General features: G+C 46.0%; 1 protein-coding gene across 2 annotated transcripts; it reads left to right on the top strand.

Annotated features, from left to right (window-relative positions):
- Nucleotides 1–2413: 2413 nt before the first annotated feature.
- LOC309671320 (UDP-glucuronosyltransferase 2A2-like) lies at nucleotides 2414–17347 on the top strand (the record flags this gene model as incomplete). Of its 2 annotated transcripts, none has more annotated exons than XM_082482538.1 (6): nucleotides 2414–3149; nucleotides 10953–11101; nucleotides 14908–15039; nucleotides 15559–15646; nucleotides 16414–16633; nucleotides 17022–17347. In XM_082482538.1, the coding sequence occupies 6 exons, from the start codon at nucleotides 2414–2416 to the stop codon at nucleotides 17296–17298; spliced, it is 1602 nt and encodes a 533-aa protein (XP_082338664.1). In that variant the 3' UTR covers nucleotides 17299–17347. The 2 variants fall into 2 exon arrangements, with proteins under 2 accessions (XP_082338664.1, XP_082338665.1); XM_082482539.1 differs by lacking the exon at nucleotides 2414–3149 and adding an exon at nucleotides 8292–9015.

Here is a 17347-nt window from a genome sequence, read left to right as displayed (position 1 = left end):
TTAGCAATGAAACCCAAGTTCCCATCTGCCCTAGCCCACATAAACATGGCCTTTCAATAGTTGCTGGAAAAGCTTTAAGTTTCTTATAGAACTTTCCCGAATAAGCTTAATTAGCCTGAAAAAAAGATAACCTGAATACAAAGGTCTATGGAGTGATTGCAGTGAAACTCCTGGCTCTAAGGCCAAATTACTATTGAGACATGCTGACATAATTCCCCCTGAATTCTGAGGGTTTAGAAGAAGTCAGGTTGAATATTATGGACAATATTTAAAAAACATGGAGGGGCATCTTTAGATTCCTATATTTTCAATTCATTAAAAACTTCCCCAGATCTCCAGAATCAAGGGCCACACACTCAGCACAGGTAACATACCAACTTTTGAGAAACTCCGCAAAGAAACCACAAGATTTTCTCTTTGTTCCTGTGGACAGTTTATAAACAGGTCTATTACTTGACAAACGATTTTGTTTTGCCAGCTGGGACCCTAAAGGGAGTGAGAAATCTTTTTAGCAGTCAAACACCATATTTCTGAGTTAGAGGATGCAAAGTCCTTCTGAGAATCTGGCTCTGTAATAACATTATAATATACCCTAGCATGGGGAAGACCATCTCGACTATTAAATTACTGGAGCATAACAAAGCAATGAATAATCTCAGAATACATGCCTTGTGATCATCCCATATTGTATTACCTCCTCCCTTTGAAAAGCCCAGTAGAGGGTAACTTATTTAAGCTCCTTCTGCCCGATACCCAACCTCACCAGGGCAGCCCAGGCACAGAGGAGGCGAGCAGCAAGAAACAGAAGCAAAACGGTGTAGCAAATTGCACCTTGCAACTCAGAGCACAACGCTTACGTACCTTGGAAGATTCTGCTAGGTAAGAGTTTTTTTTGCTGCATGGCATTCATTCCCCAAATTGTGTTGGATCGAGTGTATCATTATATGTGTGGGTTTTACTTGTCATTTTGGCTCCTGGTGGGTAAGAGCTCCTTTCCAGGACATAGCGCCTTACATTCACATGCCAAATGTCCAAGTGAGAGCCAACACAGAACATGTGGATTTTGCTCTGAGAAGGACCTTTAGGGGCCAGGAGGGTGCCAGACCCATGGTTAGACACCTGAACTGAGCCCACAACATGACCAGGCTGGTGGTGATGCGCCCCAGACAGCAATGAGCTCCCTGGTTAAGAGTTGTCTGAAAGCAGTTGGAAATCACCTGTGAAATACCAGAACAACCAACATGTTATTATTGGCATTACCACCACCCGAGTGGAGGATCTGCTGCCTTCTCTAAGCGTGGGAAACATCAGCACTTCTAACATCTCACCCAGAAAAAGGATGCCGCTTCCAAGTCAGCCACTTAAATGTGTCCTGTGGCCTCTCCTTTCCTGGCCTGCCTCTGGCATTGCTAGTTCATGGCAGCAACACAAGTGATTTGTTTGAGTACCAGAGCTGGCACCCAGGGGACTGGTTCACTTGCACTTTCTTCCTCTGTAAAGATGCACCAACTTGATTTAATGGTGAAGCCTGGAGAGGCAGCAGCTCTCTGCAGGGGCTGGGGCATGACTACTAAGTAATTCATGGGACATGGGTGTAGATGGGTTGAGGAGACTTAAGGATGCCACTACTAATCCCATCATGTGTCCCTCTACCGTGTGTTGCCAAGGTCTTATCCCAAGTCTAGCAATATCTTCAACCAAGCACTCCCTGTAGCACTGCTGCCTGTTGGGTAAGTAAGCCCCTGTGCTGCTTCTGCAAAGAAAGGTGAAAAAAGCTTGGAAACTCTCAGAATAAGAGAAATATATCTTTAAGGACAGGTAGGTTTGCTGCCGTAATAGAAACATTACCGTATACAGATCCCACAGCTGTTGTATTTGAAAACAGGCATTTTAAAATCAAATGTACGCATACATTCTCCAGCAAATCTCAGTATTTCCCCAGTATTGCCAGCAGTGCCACTTATTTGCTAATACTTACAGTAAATCTGCCAGCATTTACCGATACAGTAATTACGCTGCTAGAAGAGACCCCCTGTGATTTGCTTTTATTTCATGGTAAGGATTCCTCAGAAAAACTACCAAATGTATAAAAAAATAAAGGATGAAATTCTTCTTGTGCAAAGAGAGCAGCTTGAAGGCAGACCTTTGACAGCAGCAGGGATCGATGCTACCCTGCTGAGCAGGCAGAGAGGAGCTCCCTCAGGGGGAATTTAACAGAGTAGAAGGCAGAAAGGGAAAAGTGAATCACCAGACATCCTTTTCTGTCTTTTCAGACCTGAGACCAAACGCGGGTTTTAAAGGCCCCACCTGTGCAACAGCAAATTCTTGCTTTTGCTAAGAGTGCTAGTAAAGAAGAGTCATCAAACACAGCATAGAGGTGCAGCACTCCCAACTGGAAGGCCTTAACCCTGCCATGGCCACAAAAGCCACCGTCTCTAAGAAATACCTCCAGCTGCTCCTTCTTCAGGTCACTGTTCTAGGGCCTGTCTTCTGTGGGAACGTGTTGGTCTGGCCAACGGAAGGCAGCCACTGGCTGAATGTGAAGATAGTTATACAGGAGCTCATCCACCGTGGGCACAGCGTTACCGTCCTGGTGTCCAACGCTTCCCTCTTCATTAAACCCAGGGCTGAGGCCACGGAGAAGTTTGAGGTCTATAATGTGCCCTTCAAGAAAGACACCATTGAGAACCTGATCGAGGATGTAGTGGCACTGTGGCTGAATAACAGGCCAACCACCTTGACCTTCTGGCAGTTTTACAAGGAGCTGGGAAAACTGTCCAAACACTGGCACCAGATGAACAGGGTAATGTGCAATGCGGTGCTAACCAACCAAGAGATGATGGCCCATCTGCAGGGGTCTAGCTATGACCTGCTGCTGTCAGACCCAGTGACCCTCTGCGGGGACCTCCTGGCTCTCAAGCTGGCCATCCCCTTCATCTACTCACTGCGCTTCTCCCCGGCTTCCACCGTGGAGAGGCACTGCGGCAAGATCCCAGCCCCACCGTCCTACACACCCGCAGCCCTGTCCGAGCTCACTGACTGCATGTCCTTCAGCGAGAGAATAAAAAACATCGTGTCTTACCACCTGCAAGATTACGTTTTCCAGAGCTACTGGGGAGAATGGGATATCTACTATAGCAAGGTCTTAGGTAAGCCTTCTGCTACTTCACTTCTCATTACACAGCCTCCCCCCTTATGACCTGCAGAGCTAGGAACCTGGCAGGGTGGCAAAGTCAAGGTCTGAGAGAGGTCAGCAAGAAGTTTGTCATTATGTCCCTATATGGAAATGGGAATGAGCCATCAGGATCCATCATTTGTACCGACTCCCCCGTCAGGGTGCTGTGCTGCTATGCCATTGTGTTGAGACGGGGATCAGTGGTCATCCCAACTGGTAGATTTTACTTTTGCCGTTAACTATTTTTAATGTGGAGGTTGAAACAACTTCCACACCATATAGGACCCTCAGCAAGGGAGCTCAGCTTACACATTTCCCCCTCCAATGACTGCTTGCACAGAAAGCAGCCAGGAACAGAGCTGTTTTCCTAATCCAGAGTATCATAACAAGGAGGGGGGAGCTGGTGAATTACAAGCCAACCCTGCCACCCTCAGTAGCAATACTGAAATGCATTGTGGCTTTGTAATAGAGACTTCACTTACGTCACCGGTGATATAAAACCAATCCTTTCTGCACAAAACAAGTTTTATTTAAAAAATACCCTCCACCCACATGCAAACAGTGAACGCAACAGGTCTTCCTCTGCAGGCTTTTCTTCTAGACTGCTTTGAGTGGATATGTAGAAAAATATGTTTAAGTATTAATCACATGTGATCAGCATGCTATTTTTACTAACCTCATATTGAGGTCATGAAAAACGGCACTTGCAAATCTTTCAGGGTCCAATTGCTTGCAAATACCTGCATGCTCGTGTGCTTAGCAGATGAGGTATCCCAGCTTGGCTTCTCACAACCCAACTGCTTCCATCACCCTCATTTTCATCCCGGAAAGGATGTTCTAGGCAGCATGGGAGCTGTAGCAATAGTCTTGCATAACAACACTAGGAAAACATTGCATAACAGAGTTGGGCAGAAGCCCAGTAATGATTTTTAGCAAGGTGAAGAGAACTTACATTATTTCTTAATTGCACATCAGAAGGGTGACCATAAATAAAACTGTTTAACAGACTTTCTGGTTCAACTTATATGCATAATTGGCACCTAGTGGCAGGCAGGACAGCCCAAACCATCACCTACCAGCTCTGGCCTCCTGCAATGTGTGCTCTGGAAAAGGCAAGTTCACGTAAGGACAGTTTTACTCTGATACTGGAGTCACTTGTCATGTAGTTACATCCACTTTGAGATGCAACTTTTTAGCTGCAACCCTGGATCCCCACCTTAAGTGCACAGTAAACGGATGCTCAGGAGCTTTATAAAGCAAAAGGGTGCCCACACAGTGGGTGAACGTCTTTGCTGCATGCCCAGCTCTGCTTCAAAGAGCCAGAAGAATGAAAAAGTCACCTCTTCTACCAAACAAATAACATAGAGACTGTAGTTAGACAGGCAGGAGGACCAGGAAGACCAACAGGACATAATCCTCTCTGAACTGAGCCCCCCAGGACTCACAGCTCTCCCCACTGCTCCAGAGGAAGAATATCTTCCAGCTTCAGCAAGCTATTTACCACCAGATGGTGCCAGCTGGTCCCAGTCACCTTTTTTCCCAGGAAAACATGCCATTATCCAGGACAGGATTTCTCACCAGCTACCTTAGTTCCCTGCCCTTCGGAGCAAGCCAGGGTCACTCACGCATGCCCGGTCCATCTTGGGAGTGCTGCTGCTCCCAGTGAAGGAATGCCACGGGGACATTGCCACACAGGGCAGGCTATGGCTGGGAAGGAGGTGGCAGTGCTGTGGCTTCTGGCTGTGTTGGGCTGGGGATCCGGGGGGAAAGTGTTGGTCTGGCCAGCTGACAACAGCCACTGGCTGAACATGAAGTACATACTCCAGGAGCTTGTGGTCCGGGGCCACGAGGTGACCGTGCTGCTGCCTTCGTGCTTCCTCATCCTCAACACCACACAGCCCTCACCCTTCCAGTTTGAGGTGGTTGAGGTGCCGATCACCCAAAAGGAGATGGCTACCTTGTTGGAAGAAGCTTTCTATTTTTGGTTTTACCAGGAGAGAGTGCTACCTGTCTGGGAAAGTCTTTACAAGATAGCTCAACTGGTGCACAAGCTGGAAAACGCAACCAAAATCATTTGTGAGGAAGTCCTGAAGAACGAGGCACTGCTGGAGAGACTGAGGGCATCTACCTTCGATGTCCTCTTGGCAGACCCACTGGCGCCCAGTGGGGAGCTGTTTGCTGAGAAGCTGGGTATCCCCTTCGTGTACACCATCCGGTTCTCCATAGGCAACACGGTAGAGCGGCTCTGTGGGACACTCCCAGCACCTCCTTCCTACGTACCAGCCACCCTAAGCTGCCTAACAGATCGGATGTCCTTCCTGGAAAGGCTAAAAAACATCTTCACCTACACTGTGCAGGATGTGATATACCATTACCTTCTGTGGGGAAGTTGGGATCAATACTACAGTGATGTTTTAGGTAAGGCTGCTCTTCCAGAAATTACATCTGCTATACACACAAGAGTAAATACGCAGAGCTTAGAGGTTAAGGCAGAAATTAGGAGCCAGACAGCCCTGAACTCACTCTCTTTCCTCCAAAATTTCCATGTCAAGTCAAACAATCCAGGCAAGTACAAACATGACCTGTTCATCCTGACCTGCTGCAGCTGAGTCCATACAGGTACTTCTAGGATAGGTAAAACAGATAAAGCCACTTGGTGTACCCACCAAACACTACTACTGAATTAAACCTTTTGAAGTAGAAATAAAAAATCATTTTGGAAAGCTATACAACAATACCACGTTTTTTCCCCTAGCACCCTTCTTGCTTGTTAGCTTATCTCAAAATGAGAGGTAATGACCTCCAGTCTTTTACAGGCTTGTGAGAGCAGCTGAGCCCCAGTTTGCAGTGATAAAAGACCCTAAGCAGAGACAGGGTTCTTTGCTTTTCTGAAAGTGTCTAAAAGAAAATTATAGTTGTATTTATTTATAAGGTGCTTTTTTTTTTAATAATAGTTGCATAATTATTTTCACATTTTTGCTTTAAGTGATTATTGTAATGCTTAAAAGGAAACAGGACAAACATACATGCATTGTTGGCGGGCAGATAAAATGGATATTATTTCAATATGAGACTCTAAGTGGTTTTATTTATATTTTACTAGTAGGGTGTAATTCTGCTAAGACAGCTAAGTTGTTAAGATATTCTACTATTACAGTACCTAACTGTGTGTTTACTGGTGTTGCTTATCATGTTGGACAGAGACTGGAAAATCTTGTGCTGGCAGAAGCATGGTTTGGTGATCTCCTGTTGTGTAAGCCTCAGAGCTGCTAGGATCTTGTGTTGTCTTTTTTAGTGTTAAATGTGGGATTTAGCATTTAAGGCTCCATGTGCAATACCTGTTTTGTTAGCTGTGTTAGCTTAGCTGTTCTCTGCCCTGACTGTGGTATGTTTTGATCTGGAGTGTATCCAGTCCTGAAGGAGTGAAAGGAAGGGGCAAGCATCCCACAGAAATGGGGCAATGTCTCAGCTCCTGCAGTGTATGCATGTACCTTCTCTTTCTCCTTGGAAAATCTTTGGCATTCTTATTAATCTAGCTGCTTTCCTAGAGATACCTAAAAGCGTTTTCAAGTGATGAGGTTGAAGCATGATGAAAGACTGCTTGCTCCACTGTCAGTCTAGTGAGGGGAGCTCATGTGGTGGCGCTGAGCTCCTGGAGGAGTGTTCAGGCCCTCTTTAGGCTCAGTCTCAGCCTCATTGACCCTCTGCTCAGGAGAGAGGACCTGCCTGTTTTTTTCCCTGAACACATCAGCAGCACCAAGCAACTTCACTACATCTGCAGGATACAGTCAAGAGGAGAAGTCAGGTCTCTTGTCTTGGCAGTATCCGTCCTGGACTACATGATATGGATACACTGATGCCAGTTTGCAATATCTTCCCAAGAGAAGCAGAGAAGCATCAAGGTGAGCAAACCCTGTGCTCCTCACCTCCTGGGGTGGCCTGATGCTGGAGTCATCTACCAGGACTGTGTCCTTCCAGCAGCAGTGCTGTGTGCCCACAGCATCTGGTAATAGAGAGGACAGAACTAGAGCACCCTGTGGGCTAGTCGTGAGTCACTGCAGGACATTTTGCACCTAGTAAAGAAGGAGATAAAAATTGTAACCTGCTTTATAGGTAGGTTGGTTCTTACACAGCAAAGAAGCAAATCTAGGCTGTAGTCAAGTAATAAGATGGGGTTCATCCTGTAGCTGTCAAAAGGGTCCCATGGGCTGCTCATGTGCTTTCCCTGGCCTGAGATCCTGCTTAGTACAGGAATGTGCATCTTCACCTTGAAGATCTGATATGAGGGTATACTGATTTTGGCTGGAACACAATGAATTTTCTTCATAGTAGCTTGCATGGGGCTGTATTTTGGATTTGTGCTGAAAACAGTGTTGATAATACAGGGATGCTTTAGTTATTACTGAGCAGTGTTTACACAGCATCAAGGCTTTTTCTGCTTCTCACGCTGCTCCTCCCAGTGAGTAGGCTAACAGTGCACAAGAAGCTGGGAGGGGACACAGCCAGGACAGCTGACTCCAACTGACCAAAGAGATAACCCGTACCAGGTGATGTGCTCAGCGAAAAAAGCTGGGGCCAGGGTGAAAGTTTGCCAGGGCTGCTGTTGTGCAGGGACTGGCTGGGCATTGGTTGACTGGTGGTGAGCAACCGTTCTTTTGGTATTACTTGTTTTTCTTGGGTTTATTTTTGTTTTTTGCTTATTAAGCTGTCTCTGTCTCAACTCATGAGTTTTCTACCTTTTGCCCTTCCGATTCTTTTCCCCTCCTACTGCGGGGGAGTGAGAGGCTCTGTGGTGCTTAGCTGCCTATTAAGATTAAACTACAACCCAGGGAAAGGGCTTTTGGTCCTTACATGCTGCAAAATGCACTTTGTGGTGAGCAGAAACAGGAGTTGCCATCTTTTCACGAACAGCTGTGGCTCTGAAGGAGACTCCAGAACGGGATTTGCTGCTTGCCCAGTCCTCCCATGAGTGTTGTTTTGTGTTCTCACATGCCCTCTTGCCAAGCTTGGCACCAAGTGGATCTCACTTTTATTGGCTGGCTCTGAAGTGTTTGCACACTGGAGCAGTAAACTGCTTCCAGCTTCATCAGACCGGAGTTGTACATGGACTGCTGAGATGATGGGGCCAAGGTTCCCCTGGCTGCTCTGGGCCTATGCATGCTGCTGGAACGCTGGCTTTTGTGGGAAGGTGGTGGTCTGGCCCACTGATGCAAGTCACTGGATCAATGTGAAAGTGCTGCTGGAAGAGCTCGTTCTCCGGGGTCATGAAGTGACTGTGCTGGTGCCTTCAAGCAATCTGCTCATCAACTACCAAGACACGTCCTCCCCCTTCACCTTTGAGGTCCTCCAAGTCCCCTTTAGCCAGAAGACCCTGGATACTATCATGGAGGACTTCCTCAACTTCTGGATGAATGAGATCTCTAATCTCTTCCCCTGGGAGATCATGTGGAAGATGGAAGAGGACCTGGAGGTCTTTACCAATATGTCAAAGCAGACCTGTGACACCTTGGTGATGAACCCCCAGCTGATAGCAAAGCTGCAGCAGGCCAAGTTTGATGTTCTGATCGCTGACCCCCTGTCTGTAGGCGGGGAGCTTGTAGCAGAAATCCTAGAAATACCTTTCGTTTATAGCTTCCGCTTCTCTGCTGGGAATGTGGCAGAACGGCTGTGCGGTGGGCTCCCGTCCCCACCTTCTTATGTGCCTGCTAGCACAATAGCACTGACAGACCAGATGTCCTTTGTGGAAAGACTACAGAACTTCCTCTTTTACTTTTACATGGATTTATTTTTCTTGAAGTTTTGGCAAGACGAACTGGATGGGTACTACAGTAACGTCTTAGGTAAGGCAGCTGTTGAGTAGTTTCTCCTCTTGCATAGGTTGTGCTTTTTGAATGTTTTGGGAGCTCAATGCTGTTGTCTCAAAATACTCTTTCTCGATGGCCAGCAGAGATGGTAATCCCGTTTTGTTCACATGGAGGCTGTGCTTTCCCTTTTAGGTCCGGTCTAGTCTAACACACATTAGTGCAGTTTTGCTCTAGTTCCTCTTGAGGACCTTCAATGCACATAGTTCTAAATTTTGTCAGTGATGATACTATTGGTGAGCTCTTGCACTGACGTGTATGCCCATTTTAGTGCTTTCAGAGGACAGTTGTTGCCTCTTCATCTTGGTGGCAGGCACTTCAACAATAAAGATGGTAGCACATAAATGTTGGAAGGCAAAATTATTCCTTAACTAAGTGTAAGACACTGGAGACAGCTCCATTGACAACACAAGGATGGAATTAAACCTGTTGTACCTAGGAACACTGGCTGTCTCTGGACAACTGCAGAGCAAAAAAGTACCCCTCATTCACATTGCACGCATCATCTGGAGATATCATCTTGCAACCCTACGTAGTACAGGATGCTAAGCGTGAGTTCATATTCTCCAATAATAAATGCTAAGAAGTATCACCTTTCCCCTTCATCCACCATTCAGAGTTTGAAATAGTCTCCTTAAACTACACACATACCTGAAATTTTTGTACCAACCTAGTACAACTCAGGCTTGATTCAAAGTCTGTTAAAGAGACTTTTTAGTTCAATGGACTTTGAATCTTGTACAGAATACCTATGTTTAAGCAGATAACGAGTGAACAGCAAGTACAAGGACACCTATTGTGTTGCCCTCCAATCTCTTCCTGCATTTCCCAAGAACACCCCTGCGCTCTGCAAACTAGTCCCTTTTCCCTGGATTCTTTTTTTTTTTTTTTTTTAAATTCCACATGAGACTAATTACACCTTTATATCCCTGTACTTGTAACGCAGGCTTAATTTTCACTCCAGTAACTTTGTAACTGACTCATTGATCTTCACTTAAAATAAAATAAAAAAAAACCCAATGGTGTAAATTGAAACACTGATCAAATCGTGTAAGATGCCCTACAGATAATTTTTATCTTGCTGTTTATTTTGCTTGGTTCCTGCTTGCATTAGGCTGGCTTTGGACAATCTTTTACCAATACTTCTAACCCTTTTACTCCCCAGTTCCACTTTGTGGGGAAAATACTGCAGAGACAACTTGCAGCACGTACCTGAGAATATATATTTTTCAAATGGGAAGCTATAAAATGTCTTAGATTTTTTTCTATAGATGGATTTCTAGAGACATTGGATTTCGCATAAAATGACATTCAAAGCATCTATGGATTTGGCCAAATTTTCCCATTATGTATCAGAAGGGGCTGACCCAGTCCCCAAAAGAACTAGGGATGGCTGTACCTGTCTTTTATTGTAGTCTGAGCAGCCACTGAGTCACCATTTGAAAAATGCCATAGAACTTTGTTTAAAACCTTTCTTCCTCCCTGACTGGTGATCATCACTTCACAATTCATTTATTTTTTATTTGGAACTAAATTTTCTGTGATTGTTCTCTTCCCCAAAGTGCATTTTTATTACCAACACAGGTAACGAAGTCTTTCAGCAGTACAAAAATTGCACTTGTGTATCACAGAAACTAAATGCATCCCACTTACTCTTGTGCTGCTCTAAATTCATCCTGAAGGTTGAAAACCTTTTTAAAGATTGTATTGCCTTGTTCATGGCAAGCTGCCAAGGCCGAGCACAGGACAGGGCAAGGAATAGGTCTGGATTTGTCTATATTTTCATTCCATGCATGATTTGATAGACTACACTGACTGGAAGTGCCAAAAGACAGAGGTAAGGCTCTTATTTTGCAATCTAGAGCAAACAAGACCACTCCTGTGTGTGTTGTAAATCCCTTGTACCTTGTCCATAGGAAGGCCCACAACCCTGTGTGAGACGATGGGGAAAGCAGAGATATGGTTAATCAGAACATACTGGGACTTTGAATTTCCACGCCCTTTCCTGCCCAACTTTGAGTTTGTTGGAGGACTTCATTGCCAGCCTGCAAAGCCATTACCAAAGGTATCCCAACTTTGTTCTGCTGTTGGTTGCCCAGCAGAACAAAAACTGTCTCTCTCCCTGATCAACCATGCAAAACATGTCCTGAGAAAGCTCATTCTTAAAGAAGATGCTCTGTTGCCGGTGGGGAGCACAGAGCTACTCAGCAATCTGTCCGTATTGTGCAAACTGAGGACTGGGTTTAGAGCTTGCTGTCTTGAAAGAGGATAGCTGCGATGAGCAGGAGGGAATACAGTGGTTGTTTTAGGAAAAACAGGTGCTACCTTAGAGTAGTTAAGTGTAACATTTAATTCTAAGACAGAGACTTGCTGCCCATGATAACACTGAAATACCTGATGCAAAAGGGCACTGACAGGACAAATTCTTTAGACAAAATGGAGTCAAGACTTGCAGAAAGAGGTGCGTGATAAACACTTTTTCTATTGCGGCTTAGTTTAAGACATCTTAAAGGGAGTAAAATACTCTGCATCTCCAGCCTAAGTTCTGCTGTGACTGGCAATATTTCAGTGGAATTTGAAACTCCCGGATACTGATGATGGCAACACTACAAGCTGTCGTCTAGATTATCACTCCTGTAGGAGCCTTAGAGGAGGCAGAGTATTTTCAGTGCAAGCTGCCTACTAAAAGAAACCTTCTAACTCTCTTCCCACTCCCCTGTAGCAGGGGTTGAGTTGGGGGATATGGATAACCGTTCTCTTTTGGATGCTATTGCTCCATTTCACATGACACTAACTGAAAAAAGTAACAGGAAGACCTATTGGTGTGATTTGTAGAAAGTCTGTTTAGCAACATGTGCTGTATTGCAAGAAATAGAGAACTGGCTGACTGAAGTGACAGCAGCAACTTGAATCTCTGATCAGGATGCTGAAAACCCCTATCAGTTTTCAGCACTGTCCCTTCCTGCAGAGTGATGGAATGCAAAGTACTTGCTCCATGAAAATCTAGAACCATGACTGACTATACTAGGGAGGGTGTTGCAGGGTACGGTCCTCTCATGCCAGTGCCAGGTTCCATTCCTGCTGCTTGTGCTCTGAAAGAAATGTGTCCTGAAAATGCTTGTAGGCCTTAAACACCTCCAGGGATGGGGCCTCCACAACTTCCCGGGGCAACCTCTTCCAGAGTCTCACCACCCTCACAGTAAAGAATTTCTTCCTAATATCTAATCTAAATCTACTCTCTTCCAGTTTAAAACTTACCCCTCATCCTAACACTACATTCCCTGACAAAGAGTCCCTCCCCACCTTTTCTGTAGGCCCCCTTTAGATACTGGAAGGCTGCTATAAGGTGTCCCTGGAGCTGTCTGTTCTCCAGGCTGAACAACCCCAACTCTCTCAGCCCGTCTTCACAGGAGAGGTGCTCCAGCCCTCTGATCATCTTCATGGCCCTCCTCTGGACTCGCTCCAACAAGTGCATGTCTTTCTTACGTTGGGGGCTCCAGAGCTGGATGCAGTACTCCAGGTGGGGTCTCACGAGAGCAGAGTAGAGGGGCAGAATCCCCTCCCTCGACCTGCTGGCCACGCTTCTTTTGATGCAGCCCAGGATGCAGTTGGCTTTCTGGGCTGTGAGTGCACATTGCTGGCTCATGTTGAGCTTCTCATCCACCAACATGCCCAAGTCCTTCTCCTCAGGACTGCTTTCAATCTATTATCCACCCAGCCTGTATTTGTGCTTGGGATTGCCCTGACCCACGTACAGGACCTTGCACTTGGCCTTGTTGAAGTTCATGAGGTTTGCAATAGCCCAACTCTCAAGTCTGTCCTGGTCCCTCTGGATGGCATCCCTTCCCTCCAGTGTGTCAACCCCATCACACAGCTTGGTGTCATCAGCAAACTTTCTGAGGGTGCACTTTATCCCAACACCCATGTGGCCAACAAAGATGTTAAACAGCACTGGTCCCCAGTACCAACCCCTGAGAAATGCCACTCGTCACTGGTTGCCCCTTGGACGTCAAGCTGTTGACTGCAACTCTGAGTGCAACCATCCAGCCAGTTCCTTATCCACCGAGTGGTCCATCTGTCAAATCTATGTTTCTCCAATTTAGAGACAAGGATGTCATGCAGGACAGCATCAAGTGCTTTGCACAAGCCCAGGCAGATGATGTCAGTTGCTCTTCCCTTATCCACCAATGCTGTAATGCCATCATAGAAGGCCAAAAAATTTGTCAGGCACGATTTGCTCTTAGTGAAGCCATGCTGGCTGTCACCAATCACCCCCTTATTTCCCATGTGCCTTAGCATAATTTTCAGGAGGATCTGCTCCATGATCTTGCCAGGCACAGAGCTGAGACTGACTGGCCTGTAGCTCCCTGCATCTTCCTTTTTTCCCTTTATAAAAATGAGGATTATGTTTCCCCTTTTCCAGTCAGCGGGAACTTCACCGGACTACCATGAATTCTCAAGTATGATGGGTAATGGCTTGGCCACTTCATCTGCCGGTTCCCTCAGGACCCGTGGATGAATCTCATCAGGTCCCAGGGACTTGTGCACCTTCAAGTTCCTTAGGTGGTGTGAACCTGATCTTTTCCGACATTGGTGGTTCTTCATTCTCCCAGTCCCTGCCTTTGGCTTCTGCAACTTGGGTGGTGTGGCTAGAGCACTTGACAGTGAAGACACAGGCAAAAAAGTCATTGAGTACCTCAGCCTTGTCCATATCCCGGGTGACCAGGTCTCCTGTTTTCTTCTGGAGAGGGTCCACATTTTCCCTAGTCTTCCTTTTGTCACTGACATACCTATAGAAGCTTTTCTTGTTGCCCTTGACATCCCTGGCCATGTTTAACTCTATCTGGGCTTTAGCTTTCCTAACCTGTTCCCTGGCAGCTCAGACAATTTCTCTGTATTCCTCCCAGGCTACCTGCCTTGCTTCCACCCTCTGTAGGTTTCCTTTTTGTGTTTAAGTTTCTCCAGGACCAATTCATTCCTCCGTGCAGGCCTCCTGGTGTTTTTGCCCGACTTCCTTTTTGTCAGGATGCATTGCTCCTGAGCTCGGAGGAGGTGATCCTTGAATATCCATCAGCTTTTTGGGACCTCTTCCCTCCAGGGCTTTATCCCATGGTACTCTGCCAAGCAGATCCCTGAAGAAGTCAAAGTCTGCTCTCCTGAAGTCCTGGGTAGTGAGCTTGCAGTGAGCCTTCCTCACTGCCCTACGGATCATGAACTCCACCATCTCATGATCACTGCAGCCAAGGCTGCCCTTGAGCTTCACATTCCCCACCAGACCCTCCTTGTTGGTAAGAACAAGGTCCAGCATGGCACCTCTCTCACTGGCTCCTCTATCACTTGGAGAAGGAAGTTATTATCAATGCATTCCAGGAACCTCCTGGATTGCTTATGCCCTGCTATGTTGTCCCTCCAACAGATATCGGGTTGGTTGAAGTCCCCCATGAGGACCAGGGCCTGTGAACATGATGCTGCTCCTATCTATCTATAAGAGGGCCTCATCAGCTCAAACATCCTGGACAGGTGGCCTGTAGCAGACCCCAACTGTAACACCACCTGCCCCTGCATTCCCTTTAATCCTGACCCATAAACTCTCAGGCGGCTCTTCACCCATCCACAGGTGGAGCTCCATGCACTCCAGCTGGTCATTGACATAGAGGGCAACACCCCCTCCTTGTCTCCCCTGCCTGTCCTTCCTGAAGAGCCTGTATCCTTCCATTCCAACACTCCAGTCATAGGACCCATCCCACCATGTCTCCGTGACACCAGTAAGATCATAGCCCTGCAAGTGTGTGCACATCTACAGCTTCTCCTGTTTATTCTGTGTAATCTGCAGAGCGTGACTACTCTTAGTATGTTTTCTGCCTCTCCTAGGAAATGGAAGAATTTGTCCAGAGCTCAGGGGAACACGGCATCGTGGTATTCTCTCTCGGGTTGATGGTCTACAACCTAACTGATGAAAAAAGTAATGTGATTGCCAGAGCCCTCAGCCAGCTTCCGCAAAAGGTGAATTTTCTTTTGAGTTGAAAACAACTTGCCTTGTTTTTTGTCACTCCTGTTGCCTTCAGCAAGCCTTTTCCGTTTGGACTGGCCTGGTTTTTATCTGCACCTCTGCTGGATGTGCCGCAGTCGGGAGGCTGGGTTCTGCAGAGACGCAGACTGCTGAGTCACCTCACGTGGAGTTCTGGCATTTCCCCTTCTCTGAATCAAATGATGTGGATGTGTGTCCATAGGCCAAAATATAAAAATCACGCTATGTGATTTTTATTATAAGCACATAATAACTAACCAAAGAGCTAAACTGGAGCCAAAGCTATTTGAATTACTGCAAAAAGGTACACAGGTACCTAAAAAGGGGTGCACATGGCCCATCCCCCCCAGCCTCCTCCTGTTTTACTGCTAAGCATGGTGTCATATGGTACGGAATATCCACACTTTTATAGGGATAAAGCCCTACATTACATGTAATAATACATAAGAGCAGGTCACATGCACTATGTTTATCTTATTCTTTCTTTGTTCAAGGTCATCTGGCGGTACAAAGGAAAAAAACCAGAAACTCTGGGCTCTAACACCAGGATTTATGACTGGATACCTCAAAACGACCTGCTTGGTGAGACTGATTCTATCTGGGATGCATTGTGCCCTTGGAAAACCTGTTTCCTTCTTTGTTTTTCCACTCAAATCGCTTATTCAGGCAAAAGAATCACATAACACTTGTGGCTACAATTAGTTTTCCAGCTTAAGCCGAGATGTTTGCTCTTGGAGCCCTTATTTCCTAGCCTGCTTTTGACTTTAAGGTGAATCACTGACTGCAGAAGAACCATGGAAGACACAGCCAGGCTCTGAAGGGAGTAGGGAGCAGTGGCTCAAGAAGGCAGCAACTTGAGCTTAACTGTAAAGATGGATCTCTAAAGCAAATGCCTCTGTCTTACAGACCTTGGTGGCAATTGTCTGGAAGGGCTAAGAACCACCTGTAGGTGGAAGTAGCTGCCAAAGTAGACATGTACTCTGGAGCTGGATTTGGCTTTTGCAATTAATCTCCAGGGCTCATTCTTCAAAAATGATTGACCTAAGCAACACTGCAGCAGGGGGGTTTTGTGAACCTGACACTGTGTAAAAACTAGACCTGCACAATAGCAGAAGGGCTGAAGTAACTCTGAGGTAGTCTGGAGGAATATGCCGATTCACACATTGCATTAAAATAAATATGAATGTGTGAAAGCTAAGCGTACAAGCTCTGATGCTGATCCAGAGGTCAGGGCTGTTCCCTTTCTCCGGCAGTGCATCTGCTTGGGTAGTCTGCAGTGCTCACATCCCAGTATACGCTGTCTGCCACAGCTGCTGTTACATGTATGTGCCTCTCCTTCCCTGTTCCAGGCCATCCCTTGACGAAGGCCTTTATTACTCATGGTGGGACCAATGGGATCTATGAAGCTATCTACCATGGGATCCCAATGGTTGGGATTCCCCTGTTTGCTGACCAGTTTGATAACATTGCTCATATGAGGGCAAAGGGAGCTGCAGTTGAGCTGGATTTCAGCACACTGAAGACGCAGGACCTAGTTGATGCACTGAACACAGTCATTAACAATTCCACGTGAGTTTTATTCTTGCCTTACAGTAGGATGAGGTTATTAAAATGTTTGGCAGCTGATGTGAGAAACTCTGCTGGTTCTTCTGGAAACAAAAAATACTAAGTAGCTGGAGTTTGAGTTTCAAATGACAACCATCTTTCATTTCTGAGAATCAGCATTTCTCAGAAAGGAGAGACGAGTAATTTGATTTTCCTTATACTACATTTTATGATCCCTTTGAGAAAAATAGTTCTTGGAAAAAATCAGCGCAGCTCTCTAGAGAGTTTTCTGCTCTCTCTCTCTTCCTTGTTCTCTGCTAGTATAAATCCTCTGGAGGCTCTCGGTGACAATTCTAGTTGTATTATGTCTACTCTGTCTGTAGCCACAATTCCTTTCTTCTTTTTCCCCCAGCTATAAGGAAAATGCTCTAAGGTTATCCAAGATACACCACGACCAGCCAGTTAAGCCTCTGGACAGAGCTGTCTTCTGGATTGAATTTGTCATGCGTCACAAAGGAGCAAAGCACTTGAGACCAGCTGCTCACCATCTCACCTGGTACCAGTACCACTGCCTGGATGTTCTGGCATTCTTGTCCACCTGTGCAGCCATTGCTATCTTCATTCTTGTCAAGTGCTGCTTATTTTGCTGTAGAAGATGTGGCAGGATTGCAAAGAGAAAGAAAGAATAGACATCCTATTCCCATCAGCACTTTTCTTCTCCTAGGCTGATTCAGCAAG

The sequence above is a fragment of the Vanellus vanellus genome (assembly GCF_965231255.1).
Source record: "Vanellus vanellus genome assembly, chromosome: 4".
In the NCBI taxonomy this organism is placed as follows: domain Eukaryota; kingdom Metazoa; phylum Chordata; class Aves; order Charadriiformes; family Charadriidae; genus Vanellus; species Vanellus vanellus.
Note: the sequence above shows the minus strand (reverse complement) of the source record. Positions and strands in the feature narration are given on the sequence as shown.